The sequence below is a fragment of the Solanum verrucosum genome, unplaced genomic scaffold, assembly GCF_900185275.1.
Source record: "Solanum verrucosum unplaced genomic scaffold, falcon-dt-bn FXZP01000009.1, whole genome shotgun sequence".
NCBI classification, from domain to species: Eukaryota; Viridiplantae; Streptophyta; class Magnoliopsida; order Solanales; family Solanaceae; genus Solanum; species Solanum verrucosum.
Window position 1 is genome coordinate 3,640,875 of NW_026020231.1, and position 20,510 is coordinate 3,661,384.

The 20,510-nt window shown below is 32.6% G+C and overlaps 2 protein-coding genes and 1 pseudogene across 2 annotated transcripts; all 3 read right to left on the reverse strand.

Moving 5' to 3' along the window:
- Window positions 1-5,401: 5,401 nt before the first annotated feature.
- LOC125832471 (uncharacterized) lies at window positions 5,402-10,368 on the reverse strand. Its single transcript, XM_049511622.1, has 12 exons — window positions 9,765-10,368; window positions 9,265-9,381; window positions 8,939-9,166; window positions 8,754-8,836; window positions 8,567-8,667; window positions 7,617-7,740; window positions 7,365-7,519; window positions 7,022-7,158; window positions 6,769-6,939; window positions 6,441-6,665; window positions 5,987-6,220; window positions 5,402-5,770 (listed from the first exon to the last, which is right to left on the reverse strand). The coding sequence occupies exons 1-12, from the start codon at window positions 9,948-9,950 to the stop codon at window positions 5,657-5,659; spliced, it is 1,875 nt and encodes a 624-aa protein (XP_049367579.1). The 5' UTR covers window positions 9,951-10,368; the 3' UTR covers window positions 5,402-5,656.
- Window positions 10,369-13,067: 2,699 nt separating this feature from the next.
- Window positions 13,068-13,942, reverse strand: LOC125832278 (uncharacterized; annotated as a pseudogene).
- Window positions 13,943-15,846: 1,904 nt separating this feature from the next.
- Window positions 15,847-19,228, reverse strand: LOC125832717 (calnexin homolog 1). The gene is made up of 6 exons (XM_049511934.1): window positions 18,964-19,228; window positions 18,777-18,846; window positions 16,623-17,746; window positions 16,458-16,529; window positions 16,257-16,376; window positions 15,847-16,154 (listed from the first exon to the last, which is right to left on the reverse strand). Exons 1-6 carry the CDS (start codon window positions 19,054-19,056, stop codon window positions 16,017-16,019), a joined length of 1,617 nt encoding a protein of 538 aa, XP_049367891.1. The 5' UTR covers window positions 19,057-19,228; the 3' UTR covers window positions 15,847-16,016.
- Window positions 19,229-20,510: the final 1,282 nt, after the last annotated feature.

Sequence of the window (20,510 nt, forward strand, 5' to 3'; positions counted from 1 at the left end):
TATTCAATGTTATTCAACTGATCAAATCATTACAAAATTGTTTGTTTATAAAATTACTCTTCATCTTATTTAGTAGAAAAGGGTTTGAAGGATGTTATGGGTATTTTTGTAATTTTTATTATTTTATCCGGAAGAGTTTCAGTATTATAGTTACATTATCTGGTATGAATAACTTATTCGGTTACTAATTATTAATCTTAATATAACTGAAGTTAGTAATTACCAAAAAAAAAAGATAAGATTGGATAGGATAAAGTGCAGACTCAATGGACGGTTGAATCAAATGTGCACGTGGCAAAAGTGACAGCTAGACACGAGTCAACAAATTTTGCATTAAAAATGTGGTAACAGACACGAGACAATCAATGTTATTCGACTGATCAAACCGTTACAAAATAATATGTATGTTATAATTTTAAGATAAAATTGTTTGTTTATAAAATTACTTTTCGTCTTATTATTTAGTAGAAAGGGTTTGAAGGATATTATAGGTATTTTTGTAGTTTTTATTATTCTATCCGGAAGGATTTTAGTATTACAGTTACATTATTTGAAATGGATAACTTATTTGGTTACTAATTATTAATCTTGATATAACTGAAGTTAGTAGTTACCAAAAAAAATAAAATTGGGTAGGATAAAATGCGGACTCGATGGGCGGTTGAATCGAATGTGCACGTGGCAAAAGTGACAGCTAGACACGAGTCAACACAATTTGCATTAAAAATATGGTAACAAACATGAGACAATCTATGTTATTCAACTTATCAAATCATTACATACGATTCAAACTTTATTGTTACACTCTCGATTCAACTATAGATAACTTTTTCTATTACTAATCATTAATTTTGATATAACTTAAGTCGACGGTTACTGAACAAGAGATAAGACTATATGAGATAAAATTCGAAGTCGATAGGTGAATGAATTGGTAAGTACATGTGGCAAAAAGCAATAAGACATACATTAATGAGCAAAAATTAAATCAGAATTGTGGTGTCTAACACGAGACAAAATAGATTGTTGTTATTCAAATTATTAAAGCATTACACAAGATTCTGGTATTATTGTTACACACTCTATTATAAATAACGCATCCAAGTACTAATTATTAATCATGATATAATATAAATTAGTAATTACTAAATAAGAGATAAAATTATATAATATAAAAATTGAACTTGGTGGATAGTTGAATGGGAGGTGCATGTGGCAAAAGCGACAAGTCAAGTATGAGTCAACAAAAATTGCAATTAATAATGCGATGTCAGACACGAGATATGGATCTGGTTAGTATAATTTAAATGATCAAGCTATTACATAAGATTTTGATATTATTATTACACTCTCAATTATTGATAACTTATCTTATTGCTAATTATTAGTCATGACAAAAACATAAATTAATAATTATCAATTAAGAGATAAGACTGTATATAACAACATCTAAACTCGATAGGTGTTACCAGAAAAGGAAAAAAACTCGATAGGTGGTTGAATTGAAAGTTGCATGCAGCAAAATGACAGGTTAGGCGTGAGTCAGTAAAAAAATATAATAAATCTCCAGTAATAGCTACGATACATGGATCAAATCAATGTTATCTAAATAATCAAACTGTTACACATGATTCCGACAATGATGACAGACAATTAACGAGCTTTGTGAGTGCTTAATTTATGGTACTCGATCTTTGAAATATAGTTATAAATAGTTGTAAAATTTTCACAAATAGCTACTTTAGAAAACTTAGTTAGGCAATTGGCTACCGTTAAAATGATTACGCGTTGTATCTATAGTTTTAATTGCTATGGATAATCTTCATGTTTGTATAATTCGCATGTAATTGTATAATTGAGTTATTTTCATTTGTATTTATATAAATTGGTTAGTATTAATTGATTTGTATTTATTTTTGTATAAATTATTTTTGATTGATTGAATCATTGATACAATTTTGGTGGAATAAGTGCTTTGATAAATGAGCTATTTCTATTTGTGGTTGTATAAACAGAATAGTAGCAACTAACTTGTACTCCCTCCGTCCCTATTTAGTTGTCCATATTTCCTCTTTTAGTTGTCCCTATTTAATTGTCCATTTGGACAAATCAAGAAAGGACAACAATTTTTTTCCTATTATACCCTTTTTTAAATAAAGTTGTCATAAATAAAGTAAATAAACTTATGAACTTCTTACTTAGCATTGATTAGTTATCTTGAGTGAATTTATTTTGGAATTGTAAATTGTACTATAAGGGTAAAATTATAACTTCACTATGCTAATCATTGTTGCCTTAATCTGTGTATCATTTCTAAAGTGGACAACTAAATAGGGACGGAGGGAGTACTTATATATTTTGTATAAATATAATTTTGTTGGTAAAATTTTGTATTTATATATTTTGTATGAGTAAAATATAGAAATATACAATTAGAATAACTATATACAAATATGGGTACAATTGTAAATTTAAAATTATGCAAATATGATAAAACTCGAAAATTTATACAAATACAAACATAAACATCTAAACTTTAAAAAGCTATACAAATTACATTATACAAATGTTATACAAATTATATTATACAAATTACAAAAACTACATGCTTATACAACTCAGACGTGGCCGCGTAATTAAGCCTATAAATTAGTGACAAATGATAATTAATTCAAATTGTAGCTATGTTAACTAATTTAACTAGGATATATTTGTTTATTCACATAATTTTTCTTAAAAATAATATCTTACATTTTCGTTGAATGTCATCTAAAATTCATTCTTTCACAAGTATTATATTAAGTTCTCAAACTTTTATACTTTCTAGGCGTCATTGAAGTTCAGGGCAATTTAATTTTCTTAGAGTTAATATTATTTTATTCTGTATTTTTTATAAGTAAATTTATTATAATTTTATTGTCGATCAATTTACTTCATATAAAATTACGTATAAAAATTTAATTATATTATTCTAAAAGCAAATAAAACAAATCATTGTTTTAAATTTTTTATACTCAACATACCCACCTACCTCTTACGGTATGAAAATCCAAAAATAGGAATTATCCAATTAATATGTCCACTTGTGTTGTAACGTTGACATGTCTATGGTATTGTATTACGTGAAGTGCTTGAATTGTAAAATTACACATAAATTTTATGCTAATATATTTTGTCCCATAATTATTTTTATTTGGGGTTGTGGGTCCACAAATAGGTCAAAATCTCTCCTTTTAAAGGGAAAAAAAAATGTTTAAGTGAATTGATTTCCCCCACTAACGCTCCACCACTATCTCTCCTTCATTTGATAGATAGATCGTGATTTTAATTTGGGTGAATTAATGTATCAAAATTTGTATTAATGATGTAAATTATGAATTTATATGTAAGAATATATGAAAATTAGTATAAATTTTAAATATGAACTCGTAATATTAATTGAGTAAATTTTAGGTTTAACAAACATAAAAATCATATTTGTATGTTATAGATATAGTTTGTATAATTGCGCTTCATACCAAACTTTATGTTTGCTATGACTATTGTGTATATTTCGATATAAATATACATAAAAATATGTATTTATATATTTCAGTATACAGACTAAAACATAGTAATTGTATATAAACAAAATTACTACATATATATAACACATATGTATATCGAATGAGTCTATTTGTATATATCAGTATACAAATGGCTCCTGGAATTAATTTTTATACAACACATATGTATACCGAATGGGTCTATTTGTATATTTCGGTATACAAATGGGTCATGCAATTAATTTTTATACAACACATATGTATACCGAATGGGTCTATTTGTATATTTCAGTTTACAAATGGGATGACAAAAAACATAAAATGTTTGTTGCGAATTACAAATAAAAGAAAATATGGCTATAACATTTAATTTGAATTAATAGTTTGTTATTTCATACAATTTCCCCATATTAATAATATAATGAGTTTATTATTGAAAACTTTAAGAATCAAATTCATAAAATTTTAATTCCGAATCCGTTTCTATTTTTAATTAAACTAACTTCTTCCCATCTAAATTTAGTTGAGCACATCAATGACCACCAATACTGAATAATGTCGTTTTTAAGACAATTGAATATTTTCTAAATTTTTATTATTTACAGAAATGAATTCGTCATAATTATATTAGTTTTAGGGTGATATTATTTTTTTGCGTAATTCTCATCTTTATAATGGGCCTATCTAACCAAAATAAATGTCACTTTCGAAAAGGATGCTTATACGCCATTTGACATTATTGATTGGCCTATCTTTATGAAGTTAGGTAGTATGCTCAACTATCATAAATCACAATGAAAGAATAAAACAGTATGTTTGTTAAGTATAGAAAATATTATTCTTTTTACGTTATTGGTACTTAGATAAATATGTTATAAATCTTGTGGATTTACCTCATGTGACACATAACTTCATTAACAGGACATCTCTGCAAATTGGACAATCTTGTTGGGAGATAGCTTTAAAATGAGGCGTAATGTGAATTGGGAATGGAAGATCTCCAACAGGTATTTTCACACATGTTGATTGTCCAACTTCTGACTATAAATTTTGAGACTTCACCTAGTTTTTATTCACAATGGAAGATCTCTTCTTTTGTGCGTCGTTTTCAAACAACAACTAGTGTCGTGTGATTTTGCTTCATCAAAGTTCTGTAATTTACATTGTCATTATTAATTTATCTGTTCTATCCCGAAAGTAACCCAAATCATTGACAATAGTGAGGGAGTTATATTTTCCTTAAGGGCACACAAACAACTTGTTGACTCGATTTTTTTTTCTACACATTTGTTTCAGTATTTTTTTTGTTTCTTTTTTATAAAACAGAAACTGATTTCTCAAAAAACGGTTCGAAACACAAGTGATAATCACACTATCACCAGAGTGACGATATGTGATGCAGCAGATGAATAAAGTTTTGGCACAAAGTTGTTAAATATACAACAATATCTCCAGATTCATCCTTTCTGAGACATCTATATTTCAATACTTAAAACAAACGAATAACAACTTCAAACAGTTTTGAATACAGGTTGTTCCAGCACATGTTCAAAACTGAATCTATCGTGATTAGGTAATCGCGATCGTCAAGACAGCAACAACAACATTTCGTTTAAAGGAAGAAAGTAAAATAGTAAATGATACTAACACGCAAATATTGTTTCTACGATTACCTCATCTCCAAAAAAGAAAAAGGAAAAAGAAAGATGGAGCTAGCCCAGATCTAAAGCAACCTTGTAATACCCTTTATCCCTGGTATAGAAAATGGATGTAAAACTTTTACCCGTGTTTACACGAGAATAATTCAGAACTGAGACATCATATCATCAAAGAAAAAAAAAATATTTCAATCCTCGGTAGAAGTGTTGCTCTTCAGCTTGGATAAATAATCCACTAAATATGAAGTTACAGACATTTACAGATTGGCAGAATTAGAACCATAACATAGAGAAAGAAGTAAACATAATTTTTATCTTCCTCATGGCTCAAACAGAAAATTGCGATTCATGCTTTCATAGTTTTAGCAGCTACAAACGTTGGTCTGAATCACACCAGGTTCAAGCACATAGAGGCTCATATCAAGCACTTGTGAGCATGAACAAACAACCCCACTACAGGGATTTTGGTGATTCTGGAATAGGATCATTTGGCCCAAGGTCATCAATTGGTGGCCGCTGCTTATGATGATTGGTGACTGATTGATAAGCAATTGCTAAAGCTAGGGCCTGGACATAAACGAAACAAACAAAATGAACGAGTGCATGTAATAAGCAGCACAATCAGAAGTTCAAAGTCATCCAATTCTTGTTTAAGTCCAGAAATCCCAGGACTCAACAACAAAGCAAAGATGATACATTTATCCAAGACCAGATAATATAGCACGTGTCCTTTACACATTTGCTACTACACTAAAAAGAGGATCATAACTAAAGAACACTTACGACATGATCACGGTCTGGAGGAGCATATATTCCTGTAGTTATTGTTGTTCTCCTGCGAGTATCATTTGATGGTGCATCAGATATCTTTTTGAATCCTGTTGGAACAACTACTACTGGAAAACCCACAAGATTGCCAACACAAACTTTCTCCCAGTCAGTTGCATTTCCAATAAATGCATCAACACTGAAACTTTCTCTTACTTGCTGAATCAATATACCTCTAGCTCTTTGTGCCTGGTTAAATAACATACAAATATTGATCTTAGTGTTGACAAATTCTAAACCAACGGTTTAAAAGTGGATTACGAGCTCCGTTCTGTAACTAAGCCAGTCAGATTTTGAGATGTATGAAAGAATTTAATTAATTAAGTTCTTCTCCTATACCAATGGAAATAAAAATAGTAACATTTTAAACATCTAAACCAAGAGAAACTCTGTAGGTCAGGACAATTACCTGAAAATAGTCAACTGCAGATATGGCACGTGCTCGGCGAAGTTCAATAGGCCATTGATCTTGGGCTTCATATTCATCATCCAGATTTGAGCGCTGCCATTTATCGAAGTGAGCCAGCATCTCAACATCCATTGTGAAATTGAGAATACCTTGGACAGAATCAACAGTGTAACTCAGGTTAAATGGGACCATATTCACTCCTTTTGATTGAAGTACATGAACGACCTGTCATCGTCAGCACAATATAATCCAGTTAAGATATTCGTCAAATAGGATAAAGAACCCAATTAACTCAGCCACAATCCGATATTGGAAAATAGCTACTTACTTCCATCTCAGCATCCTCAAGATATCCAACAGTGAGCTTTGTGATATCAACTGAGAATGGATCTCCAAAGGATATGTCTCTAGATGAAACATCATCTGGGTCCTTTCCCCGAATGGCATCCAGAACAACCACACAATCCACAGAGTTTCTACAAAAAGGGCCTAATTTATCCTGACAAAAAGTTAGATTTTAGTGTATCGTAATCAAAACTAATGTTAGGAAAGGAATTGCACTGTGGAAGAAATATGAGTACCAAGCTTTCAGCTATGCTCATAACACCCGTTCGGCCAACAGCTCCAAAAGTGGGCCGCAGTGCCGTCACGCCACAGCGGGAAGCTGGATAGGTAATAGAGCCGGAAGTTTCTGAACCAATTGCAAATGGAACCAAACCTGCAATACCAGACTCTCTTAAAACAATATGTTCTGCCTACTAATCAATTATAAATCAGTAAAGGACATCATTTCCCCATTTCAATCTTCCAAAAGGGATACAAACTGACAATAGCTATTGAGCAGAATTGTCATAATTGCAAATGGAGAAGACAGGTACCATAATTTGGAATTTAATCAGGTATAGCACGATAGCTCAAAGATACCTGCTGAGGTGCAAGAAGCAGGACCTGCTGATGATCCCGTAGAATATTCCTCGATATTCCACGGGTTTCTTGTTCTACCACCAAACCAAATATCATCATATGCTAAAGAACCAGTTACTAACTTTGCAACAAGAACTGCCCCGGCAGATTTCAGCCTGCATCAACCATATCTAGATTATTACAAATACACGCACAGTAAGAATGGATATTTAGATCTGGCCTTATATGTCGTTGATTCATGATTAGTTATACCTCTTATAAACCCAAGCTTCAATATCAAGAACTTGGACTTTAAAAGATGTTGAACCCCATGTTGTGGTATAGTTAGGTACTGCTATGATGTCCTTCAGACCATAAGGAATCCCATGAAGAGGACCTGTATAGAAAAGAAGATGTTATACTTGTAATCCCTTTGAGTTAAAACAGAGAATCTAGAGAGCAAAATATTGTTAAAAAGGGTTATGAGACTATTAATGTCGCAAGGAAAGTGATCCAACAAAACATTGGAGAAAACATTTTTCGTATTACTCCAAATTTCATAAAGAAGTACCAAGAAATATCATTTCAAGAAGCTACCAATGCCATAAAATCCTAAAGTAAGCTTCTCTAAAATAAAAGAAATCAAGAAAAATTAATTCAGAGCATGAGATGAGAAGCGAAGGAAGCATTGGAAGATTACTCTGTCTGGAAAAGGTAACTGTAGAAAATGAACAACCTTAAGTGCTTGAAGGGTAAGGTAAACCATTACGGCATCAAGAAAATATCAGTCTGAACAGCTTGAAGATTTACGATTTTCCTGATTATGTGTAATGTTTCGATGGTCTAATTTTGATATGGCTGATAAACATATAAAAATTTCCTTCCATGGTACTTACTATGCTCACATTTTATATTTCTTTATGGAGAAGTTGGATGTATACCACTACTTTTTTCAGATGTAAAGGTCCTGGGTCCATGACATCTATGGAGATTTAAAACCAAATTCCTATTTCGTCTCTTCGCCACAAAATCCCCTCACTCCAGTTGTATAAATAAAAACTCATATATAAAATCCAAAATTTTGAATAGAGCGGAATGGATATGGAGAATTCATTATTACTGAGGCATAGTTCAGTGATTGATTGACGGAAAATCCAAAATTATGAATGTAAATAGGAAATACGTGAAAGAGGTTAGTGGAGAGGAATTTGGCAGACTGTTACCTAAATATTTGCCTTCAGCAAGCAGTTGATCAGACTCTTTTGCTTGTTTGTATGCTAATTCTTCAGTAATTGTAACGACCGATTCAAGAACAGGACCATACCTGCGACACCCCCAGTAGATGAATCATTATGAGGACTAGATAATCAATAGCAAGAAATAATTGAAAGCAAACACTAGTTCTAACACCTCTTCAGTCTCTTCAAGAAAATTCCAGTCAGCTCCACTGATGTGATTAAATTTACCTTGAGAAGCTGACCAAGTTCAAGAATCTGAAATGAAAGTATAGGTGTATGAGTAGATGGAAAATGCCATAAATTTGAGCACATAAGTCCTGATATATAGATCTGAAGGGAATAACACGGAGCACTTACACTCATGAATGCGATATCCTCGTCACTTTTTGGTCTTTGTATACCAGCAGGTGATGGATAATTGAGCTTTTTGTTTGGTTCATGTTCTAGTTGTCGGGCCTTCCATGCAGAATTGAAGACTAAACAAGACGGTTTATGCAGACCTCCATCAATAGAGGCAACTAACTTTCGGTTGGATCTGATTATGGGTATGTTAAAGTCATTTGCTCCCTTTTCGATTTCAAGCATCTGAAAAGAAAGAACAGAATAGCTAAATATAGTCTTGCTTTATACTCTAGTTCAGAGCACAAAGGATAACCAGAATAATTAAACTGTCACGACAGTACCTTGTTCTTATTCAAGAAGCAAGAGTCCAACATTTTGAATCCACATTCACAAACTGGAAGATGTGTGGCCTTTCCTGAGCATACACCGGGGTTTTGGGGACCCAACTTCCCTCTTTCCTGATTAATGGTCAGATAATTAGACAGAAAGCAGTACAGTCCATAAAACCTCCACAAATGATAGTTCAGGAAACGGATATAACCCGCATTGACCACTTCACTAGTGATAGTATCTTTGGGCGTTTAATCTTCTCAATAACAAGCTGGAGATGAGATTCTTCATTTATTATTTACAAAAGTTCATAATGGATTAGTAGGATTTTCTAATTTATGTTATTGACTACACAATAGCCTCTACTCAAGCCAGCAATGGAAACGAAATGTGCTAACAAAAACTTTGCTGCATTCCTCTCTAGTATTATCTAACAACACAGTGATAACACAGAACCACATTACTTGTACTAGAAGCTTAGAAAGTCAAAATAGTCCAAGAGAAAGCGTACCATATCTGTGGAATTGTTGCAGGTAAAATCCCAGTATCCTGATGAGTATGAAGAAACACAGTTGCTATTTAGCAACAAAGTAAATACAAGCACGAACATGGGCAAGCGCAAAGACCGACGAACTGAACGTGCCGGAATTGGGAAAAACACGTCGCCGCCCTTTTCACTCGCCGCGTAACAAGCCATGGGTACTATATTTCCGGCAACCCTCTGTAGTATGTTAAAAAAAAAAACTCTGGATCAATGCCTTCCTTCTGATTGAAGGCGCCAAATATTCGATCCTCCCTTTCCTTTCCCTATGAACTGAAATCCCCAAATTTATTTAATAGTTAAAAGCATTGACTGCTTGAACTGTTGACTTGATTACGACAAAATTACTTCACTGTTTCAGATTTTACCTTTAAATATTTCTGATTTCTGACCTATTCAGCAAGAATCAACTTTCTCCATTAGATCGTCGGCCACAGCGCAGTCAGCAGGATCAGCCGTCGGCACCTAAAAATTGCTAGCTCAACTTGTTGGCAGCAATTACATTACCATTAAACTGTGATCTACGTATAGATTCTCAGTTGTAGAGTGCGGCCTAGTGGCAAGTGGTTCAGAGCCAAAACACTAGGCATTCTTTTCATCTTTTTTTAGGTCTTGTAGACCGAGTTCCTGCTACATATTGTTGGTGGGACGTAATACGTATCTCGTGAAATAAATTCAAGTGCGTGAAAGCTGACTCAAATATCTGGATATAAAGTTACATTCTACTCAACTTTCTCTGCTCTTCTTCTTCAATCTTCATTCCCCTCCTCTATTTACTGCTACTTTGAGCCCTCAAAGCAAAACTTCCAGCATCTGGAAAATTTTGCCATTAATGAACCTCATTTGATTTGAGACAGTATCTAATTAACCAATCATATAACATTTATGTTCTATTTGGATGATTGCCATTTGTCGGTATTGTTTCTGTATTTTATTAATATCTTATTGTGTTATACTCCCTCTATTTCATGTTTACCGAATTTTTGTGATTTTTTCGTTCAAAATAATTGTATTATTCAAAGTTTAAGATGTTAGACATCTATGTTAATTAATGGTAACATTGATTATCAATCGTCGATCCGATCATCAACCAAATCCATATCATTATTGTAGAAAGACAATAATGAATGTGGATTAAAGTTGATTGACCCCCGAATCCAATTTATTTGGATCAATAGGGAGAGTAGATTATGATGGTGTTTTATGACGTTAGCACATGTTCTCTTTACTCGCAAAAATGGTGCCTTTAAAGCAAACTAAGAGCAAGGAAGGAATTATGATCGGCATAAGCTCACCAATTAGGATGCGTGACTGACGCATCTTTTTTTTTTCCAAATGATCTAGGCATTCCTTCCCTTTAATGAAGTTGAAAATTTTCTAAAATCATAAATTGCATTACGTTATATTTATGATTTCATAAAGGACAATAATGGAAAATATGGTAGTGGAAAGTATTATAAGAATTTTGACTAACATTTTACGATATATTTTTTCATCATATTTAGGGCCCGTTTGGCCATGCGATATGGAATTTTTGTGTTGTATATTTTCTCATAAACATAAAAATCTCATAAGTTGTAAAACTATTAAAATAACCCCAATTGTTTATTCAATCTTATCAAATACACAAAAAAATTATAAAATCGCATAATAAATTATTACAAAGTTATTTGTTCTCCACTTAAGTAATTGTTTCATCTAACTTTAATTTTTTAAAAAAAATTGAACATAATTTGTAGTGTTGCACTGCTTTAGGAACCTCCTTTGCGATTACGATATGCTTGTTGCACCGCTTTAGGAACCTCCCCTTCTATATATGTTCCATCAATCGCACCACACACAATCCTACCAAATAAAAAAATACATCAATATTAGTTTAGTGAACATAAAATAAATTGGAAGCATTATAGAATGCACTTCATAAAAATAATGTTTGTAAGAGTAATAAAAATAGTGTTTCCAAGACAATGCAAAGTCATAAAATAAATTTTATTTCTTTAAACAAAGTTGATAGGAAATATGTAAATAAATACTAATAACTTACACATAAAATATAAAGTGCACTTATTAAGGCCATGAAATAAATTTATTAATGTGATTGAAATTTTACCTTAAACCAAGGCCAAAATCGAGTATTATGTCGAATTTTGGAATGTACACCACTCATATTTTTTGGTTGTATAAATGTTGGTGCCATCTTGCTAATTGCATCGACAACTATTTTAACATGCCGGTTAATTGTTTCAAGTGAATGTTGAAAAGTTTCACAATCGTGAGGTGTGAGTTAAAGTGACTATATGTTGGTGAGAATAATAAATTTTAAAAAGTAATGATGTGATTATAAATTTTATTTACGTATGAAACAAATGGTTAGTATATATAAATGTGGGGTTGTTTTAACAAAATATAAACTCATGGATCAATTATTGTATTAAAAGATCTCAAATCATGATATGGAATCACCATATAATTCCATATCATGGTTTTTGGAGAATATGGTATCACCTCTCATGATATGGAATCATGAGATGAAATCAACGTAAAATCGCATGTCCAAACGCTGATTCCATCTCACGATATCATATCGTGATATGGTATCGCATGACCAAACGCCTACTTATAGTATTTTTCGTATAGTTTTTGTATATCTAAATCTTTTGTTTAAAATATTGAATTAATGTAATCTAATGGTATAATAGTGACTACATCTCAATATCAAGTCGGGCACCTTCTTTTTCTTCTGTTCACTACAGGAAGAAGAAGAAGAAAGACAAAGTTCTTTTATCCAATTGAGGATCATTAGATCTTGAACAATTTGCATTCCAAAACAATATGCGCAAGGAAGGTATAACAACTAATTTGATTATATTTTGTCTAATTATAAGAAAATAAGAAAGGTACATAAGTAAACGACTGTAATTATTTAAATTAAAAACGTAAAAAGTAACCTAACAAACAAAATAAATAATATGTATGACTCAATACGGAGTTGGTGTTATCCAAGTTGGAGGACAAAAACGACTGAGGGAAACACCGTTGTAATCCAGTTGGATGCTGCCATCTGCTAAGTTGAACACCCCATGTCCAAGCCTCTTCATTTATAGGACATGTATGTTTCTTAAAATCATCTGTAAAATAAATATGATTGGGCCTGATTCTTGGATATCGCGAAGTTTGGACCGAAAGAGAAGCATTAGCACCTAGAAAAAAAGTTGTGTCCTATAATTCTTTGGTTTCCGTCATTTTGACGGCAGCTAAATCAACCTGGAGAACTCAAAAATATCTTGTGCCATATGTTACATCCCGATCAGCATCACTTATTTCTTCTAGATCGTGCGTTAAAGGAATCTTGTCGCAATCATTTTGGACTAGCCTAAATTGAACACCATATCGCACAATTACAAATAATGATCTTAGTGATTCTAGGATGTATGAGTGCTATTGAAAATGTTCATCATATTCAGATGGTATGATATGACATTTAGAGAGTCTAGGGCTAACAACATCAGCAACATTACAAACTAGGAGATTGCCCCAATAATCCACGACATATATTTGATTATTAAAATATATCAAATCAGTAAAAAAAAACCTGTGATTGTTTCCTTCCCATGTAACTCTAGTCCATCTAATATCTCCAAGTTTCCAAAAATTGAGAAACCTGAAGTTCCAGTCAATGACCATGAGAAGGTAGTCGGATGTGTGAGAAGGAGTAGCTGACAAAACTGTCTTGCTAGTAAAGCAAGTCAGTGGGTTAATATGATGATTGGTGTACTCTACTGTGGTATTTTGATGGGGTAATTCAATGTGAACATCAAAGAAGGGATGTAGCAGACTAATTTCACCCTCTTCTCCTACCGTGATAAGCCAACCCATAGACTCCAAACATCGTTTTCTGCTGGCTTTGGGAATCCTTTTGTTCAAAATCATGCCATTATAGAGGCTGAAGAATTTCGGACGAAATTTCCCTCTTCCTCCGCTAGCATCAGCCAAGGAGCTCTAGACATGTCATTGTTAAAATTGGTCTTGGTAGCCACAGAGTGCCACGATTTGCAAACACAACCAAAATTTAGGTAGTCTTCAATCAGATTCAAACATCTACCTATCGAAACCAACAGATCAAGTGGAATTTCCGACCAATCAGGCATTTTTTATGCCATCGGCAAATCTATCTCAACCATTCCCATCCCAGCCAGAGGCGTATCCAGGAGGGGGTCACCGGGTTCACTGAACCCATGCTCCCCTCCTGAAATCATATATAGTAGTGTTATATTTTTTAAAAATATTTAAATATAGATATGTGAACCCACACTTGAAGTATTATACCGTGCGATTATGTTGGGTGCACCTCTCTAAGTGAGGTTAGAAATTTGAATCTTTTAGTTACCTTGTTTTATTTTCCTTTTTAAAATTGGTAATGTCTCTCTAAGTGGTTTGGACAGGTAAAAATAACTTTGAATCTATAATTTTAAAATTTTAATTATTTTTAGTGATAAGAACCTAAATGTTAAATCAATCAAATTTATATCTTAGATCCACCTTTTTGTAATAATGCATTCATCATCTCAAAATTCTGGATACGCCTCTGATCCCAGTCGGCTTATATAATAACCTAACAACAAATCCCTATATTTGGTGAACAAAGTGGAATCTTATTTCACGTGACCTATTACTTTTTTCCTATTACTTTTTCTTTTTGAGGCTAGGTGCAAATCCTTTCTCCAGGCATTTTGTATAGTTTCGTGTATCATATTGTATTGAGTTGTATGATTGATAAATATAATTGTAATTATTAATTTATTGACAATATTAAAATTTAATTTACTATAAAATAATATTATAATTTTTTTTAGAGAATATTAACATTTAGCACCTTTATTATATGTAATAATAGAATATTTATGTATATAAATCAATATTATCTTAGAGAGATTATTAATTTATCGAATATTAATTTAGTGAGGTTTTATTGTAAGCATAAGAATATTTTTTACTGATTTTATGTGTTCTCTATTTTATAAAATCAAGTGATATTTGCGTTCTTTCTTGATTAGTTACATTGTATAAACAAAGAAAATAAAATTTTTAAAAGACAAGTGGGATAGTTTTCAGAGTATACATGCACTATTATTTTTTAAAAATATTTTTTGAGACAAATTAATAATTTTTTAGAACTGGAGCAAAAAAAGTATGACAATAAAAAAACTTAACATATTAGATTATATAGAAATTATCATATTCTTTTTTAATTTAATCAAATTATCGAAAAATAATTAACATATAGAAAAAAAAATGCATATACGAGAAGGGGGGGGGGGGGGGGGGGAGGGAGGGAGTGAGAGAATTATTTTAAACTTATTTTGAAAATAAAATGAAATAATAATACATATGATACATATATTTAAATTCATACAATGTAATTGAAAAGATGAACTATTTAAAAATCCCAAACTTTTTCAAAAATTCAGGAGTAACAAAATAAATAGACATGTTATATATTAATAAAAAAAACACCTGGATAATTATATTAAACTAAATGATAAGCTAATACAAGTTAATATTAGCAACCTAATATTTTTAAATAATAAACAACCTAACGAATACAAGTTAATATTAGCAACCTAATAATTTTAAATAATAAACAACCTAACAAGGGAAGACATGAAATATAAATGTAACTTATTCGTTGTCTATTCATAGTAATATAGTTTTGGTTATAGGGGATTGGGAGGGGAGGGGTTATAGGGGATTGGAAGGGGGTAAAGGAGTGTACATTTCACCAAGAAATAATATAATAATTCATTTTTTTTAAAAGATAATATTATTTAGCATATTCAAACAAAACATTATAATCTAAAATGCTTTATATACACATCGCATCAAAAGAATCAACACTAATTTGCAAAAGAAAATTAAACGGAATTATGAAGGATAATAGGCCTTCGGTAAAAGAAAGCAAACAAGAAAAATCTGTTTTCTTTAAAAATCTATGATATAGGAGAGGATACTCGGATCAATCGACATCGAGATAAAAACTGTCTCATATACACTAACTGTGATACATGCTTGTTTTGAGGGGAAGCAAATTGCTGGAAAAACTTGCTTGCCTTGATCATCAAGAATTTGAGAAAAGAGGAAAAGGATTTCAAAACAACAGGAACACAACTACTAGCTCAAAAATCTAAAATAAGTCCGACTGAGGTTACTAGAACCTTTCCCATCCTAATTGTCGCGCCTGGTCCTCCGACGAGGAGCAGCAGCAGCATCCTCACTCTGCTCTTCCTTCTCCTCAGCGGCTTGACTATTGGAGGTCGAGGTTTCAGCTCCGTCAGTTTTCTCAGTCTCCACACTAGCTATAGCCTGCATATACACACAGCAGAAACATAAGATAAACGAAAAAAACTAGTGGGTTCTTTCCTTGCTCTCTTTTAACTAGGATGACAGGGATTAGTTAGTGCTTACAGGCTGCGGCTTCTTCCCACCGAAGATAAGCTTCAATAGAACTGAGAAGACAACAACTACGACTGAGACAACGACACCAACTGTGATATTGGGCTGTTTCTCAGCTTTCTCGAGAAGATCCTGGAGAATAAGTTAAGATGTATTAGACACTTGCAGCAAAACCACACCATATAATGCAACAACAATAGTTCCTCCACTTACCAATACTTTGGCCTTGTGTTCACCCAAGAATGGGACACCAGCTACCTTGTAGAGGAGGTCAAATACCACTTTCTGCAAAGTATTAGCACATATTTCAAGTTGTGTGAAATGAGAACAAATCAGAAGCATAGAAATTATATGGTAAAGAAAAATCCAATCCCTTACCTGGTATCCTTTGAGGCCACCAGATTCTGCTTCTTCCTCGGCTTTCTGTTTCTCCTTTTCTACATCAAACTTGGGTTTCCAGGCAGTCTTCCTGTATGATTCTGCAACTTTTTCATCACTCGCAATCAAGATATTGTCAAACAATATGCCATCTTGCATTGTCCAGATCTCAATGCCAATGGCTGCGATAGGCTCAAAGTTGGGTTTGTCAAGTTCAAAATAGTCAGGATTGGGGATATCTCTTGGCTTCCAAATACCCTTGTAATTGGGGTTGTCAATAAGTGGAGAGTGCCATTTTCCCTTGTACGCTGGATTTCTGATCATTGGTCTTTTCCACTCCCCACAACCAGGAGCTTCTGCACATTTTGGGTTGTCAACCTTTGGAGCCTCCCATTCACCATCCTCATCATCATCCCAATCTTCAGGCTTAGTGGCCTCAGGATCATCAACATCCTCAGGCTCATCATCCAGCCATCCTTCGGGCTTCTCGGCTTCCTCATCTTCAATTTCCATTGGTGCATCCTCATCCCAATCATCAGGTTTCTTAGCATCTGGGTCTGGAATCTTGGCTCTCTCATCCCAGTCCTCAGGCTTCTTGTCTTCTGGGTCTGGAATGGTCTCAGCAGGAATGAGTGGTGGCTCAAAATCATCAGATGAGAGGAAGTTAGCCTTCTTCTTTTCTTCTCCGTCAACCAAGATAAGAACATCATTGTCCGGTTTCAACACAGCAGTGTAAACATGGGTTAGCTTGTCAGCTGGTACAGAAGGAGGAAACTTGAGGTGGTGCTCAACGTATTCTCCACTTTTAGGGTTCTTGTGTTTCAAAATGAAGTGCACCTTGTTTGTGGCTCCGCATTTATCAGGTCCAAACATTATTGTGTAGGGGGACTCGTTATCAAAACCCTTTGCGGTCCAACCTGCTTCCTGGGGGCGGAGGTATTTTATGTAAGCACCACCACATTCAAGTCCATCCTGGAGGCGAACCTCATACTGAAGGACCACAGTTCCATCTTTGAGGTCAACAACATTGTCAAGCTCCTTGACAATGGCGTATTTCCTAGCCTTCTCACTAACAAGAAGTCCATAATCATCATGTCCCTCACTCTTGGCATGTTTCCACACACCTGATACACAACACAATGTCAATTTAGACTTGGTGCAACTTAAAAGATCAACGATTTGACTTCATATCATTAATGTAAACATGATGCGCAAACATATAAGACTTGAAACATTTAAGTGGCTTCATGAATATTCAGTATTCATATTTAGCATGAATAATCAAAATATTTCAATGCTGAAGACTGCATAATAGTATGTCAGAACTCATGAGGCACATAAATTGCACCTTCAAAAAAGTCCCACAACTGAAAGCAAATTTCAAAAGCAACACAGACTTCCAATTTTCAATTTTCAAGAGTAAGCATACTTGCACTTAGTAACTACTATAGGATCACTTACCAGCACCACTGAAACCCTAATACAACTTACATAATTTTAAATAGTTAAGAGACAGGATAAACATCCATAAAAGCTAAGAAACATCACAAAATTTTCGCTCCACTGTATCCAACAAGGAAACATTTTAAACAAATTATGCTAAACACTGTTTACCCTTTAGCCTTAATATGTTTTATAATTACTTCCTAATCTTCTGATTATTTTAGCAGCTAATCACTACCACTGCTACCACACAAAAATTAAAATAAGTTATATTCCTTAATTATTGTCTCTTCCTTTAACTTTAATGCTGCATAATTACTTCCCGATCTTCTGATTATATTAGTCTACTCAGTTAACAAGTCATACATAAATCAGTAGCAAGGATGACATTAGTCTAATCAGTTAACAAGTTATACATAAATCAGTAAAGGATGACATTGTAGCAGCTAATCTCTCCACTTTTACCAAGCAAACATTAAAACGAGTTACGTTCCTTCATCATAGTTTCTTCATTTAGCGTTAATTTGCATAATTACTTCTCAACCCTCTGATTCTTTTCCTAAACTCTATCAACAAGTTATAAATGAATCTGAAGAAGTGCAAATGACAAAGTAGCAGCCAATACTATGAACAGTCGATGCAACAGAGTGAAAAATGAACGTAACATAAAAAATCAAAACCAATACTTCAGAGATCCAGACAAAAACTCACCTGAATACTCCTCTTTCTCAGATACGATCCATCGCCCATCAAATGCTTCATCAAATGACTCGTAGAACTTCTACAGATCAGCAAAAAAAAACATATCTCAGAACAATACAATACAGTACAGATCGATCCAGTAACCACAAAAACAAAATCGCAGGTATAGATTATCGGTTACCGATAACAATCTTACCACATCAGAAGTAGCGTAGAGTTGAGAGAAGAAGCAACAAGCCAATAACAGGAACGCATATTGCGCCCAGATCTTCCTTCTAGTTTCTTCCATAACCCGTTGTGGACTATGCGAAGAAGATAATAATCGAAACTGTATCAGAGATCTGGATTTTGGAAAAACCCTAACGGTGTTTCCACTATGGGAGGAATGGATCAAGGAGAAAATAAAGAACACTTCAGAAACTAAAGAGTACGAAAGACGAGATATTCAAGAGGGCTTAAATAGATCTTGAGGAAAAATGGCATCGACTTGTTGTAGCCAATGGAACTTCATGACACGTGAATTAAACCAATGGGAGTTTGCCACGTTTGCATCCGCGACGAGGTAGAGTAGAAATTAGGATCGACGGTTGAGATTGGTTTCAGCATCCCTATTTGGTCACCCATCATCCTTGACTCTTGTTTCCTTTTAAATTTTCTATCTTTATATATATACTAGATATTAGGTTCCCGCGCCAGCGCGAGCCCAATATATATTACTTCCTCCGTCTCATTTTATGTGAGATAGTTTAATTTGTCACGGAGTTTAAAATAGAAATGAAGACTTTTAAAATTTGTGGTCCAAAATGAATGATATAAATTTGTATGACTGTAAATTGTTTCATTGAGGGTAAAATAAATATTTTATAATCAAATTGTTACTTAATATAGAAATGTGACATTCTTTTGGGACTGACTAAAAAGGAAAGTAAGTAACATAAATTCGGAGCAGTTCTTTGTTTCAATTTATGTGACAGCGATGAAATTTGGAGAGTTATATAATTTTTTGTATGTGATTTTGTTAAATATATTTTGAAGTTGTTAATTTATTGTGATTTATAGCACTTCTTATATCATTTTCAAATAATATATATTACTCTTTCTGTTCCATTTTATGTGACGTAGGTACTTTTACGAAACTCAACTAAATTTCTTATATGATTCTTAAATATTTTTAGTTGTTATTTTACTTTAATTTACGGTACTTTTTATGTTATTTTCAAACAAACTTCTTTTGTTTCAATATGGAATTAAAAAGTCAATAAAATTTCTTTTATGATTTTTAATTATGCTTTTTTTAATATCTTATATTATTACATTGTGATTTTAAGTACTTTTTATGTAATTTTTAAATCTAGAACAAATTAAAAGAAAAATAAGGAAAAATTTAAATGAAGAAAGTACTAAAATTTTCAAATAATCATATTTCTATATTAAAATGTTAAAAACTTTAAAACTCCACATATATGCAGAAAATCATATACGGAAGACAAAATAATTTTTAAAATATATATTAAAGCTCTTTCTAATAATATCACATATTTATTCTATTTTTCAAATATTATGTATTTCTCACTCAATCTCAATTACGCAGTACATATGAAATTTTGAAAGTTAATCAAATTTTTAGTACTATTTTAAACTATATTTTAGTACTATTTATATAATTTTCAAATAATATATGTTACTCACTCTATTATATTATGCAATACATGTGAAATTTCAATAATTAACCAAATTTTTAAT

Coding starts and splice junctions, on each gene's coding strand:
- LOC125832471 (XM_049511622.1), bottom strand. CDS start 9,950: ATGGCTTGTTACGCGGCGAGTGAAAAGGGCGGCGACGTGTTTTTCCCA. Junction 8,837..8,938: donor AGGATATCGCATTCATGAGT/GTAAGTGCTCCG, acceptor CTTTCATTTCAG/ATTCTTGAACTTGGTCAGCT. Junction 7,520..7,616: donor GAAGCTTGGGTTTATAAGAG/GTATAACTAATC, acceptor TGGTTGATGCAG/GCTGAAATCTGCCGGGGCAG.
- LOC125832717 (XM_049511934.1), bottom strand. CDS start 19,056: ATGGAAGAAACTAGAAGGAAGATCTGGGCGCAATATGCGTTCCTGTTA. Junction 17,747..18,776: donor TGAGAAAGAGGAGTATTCAG/GTGAGTTTTTGT, acceptor GTTGTGTATCAG/GTGTGTGGAAACATGCCAAG. Junction 16,377..16,457: donor AACACAAGGCCAAAGTATTG/GTAAGTGGAGGA, acceptor CTTATTCTCCAG/GATCTTCTCGAGAAAGCTGA.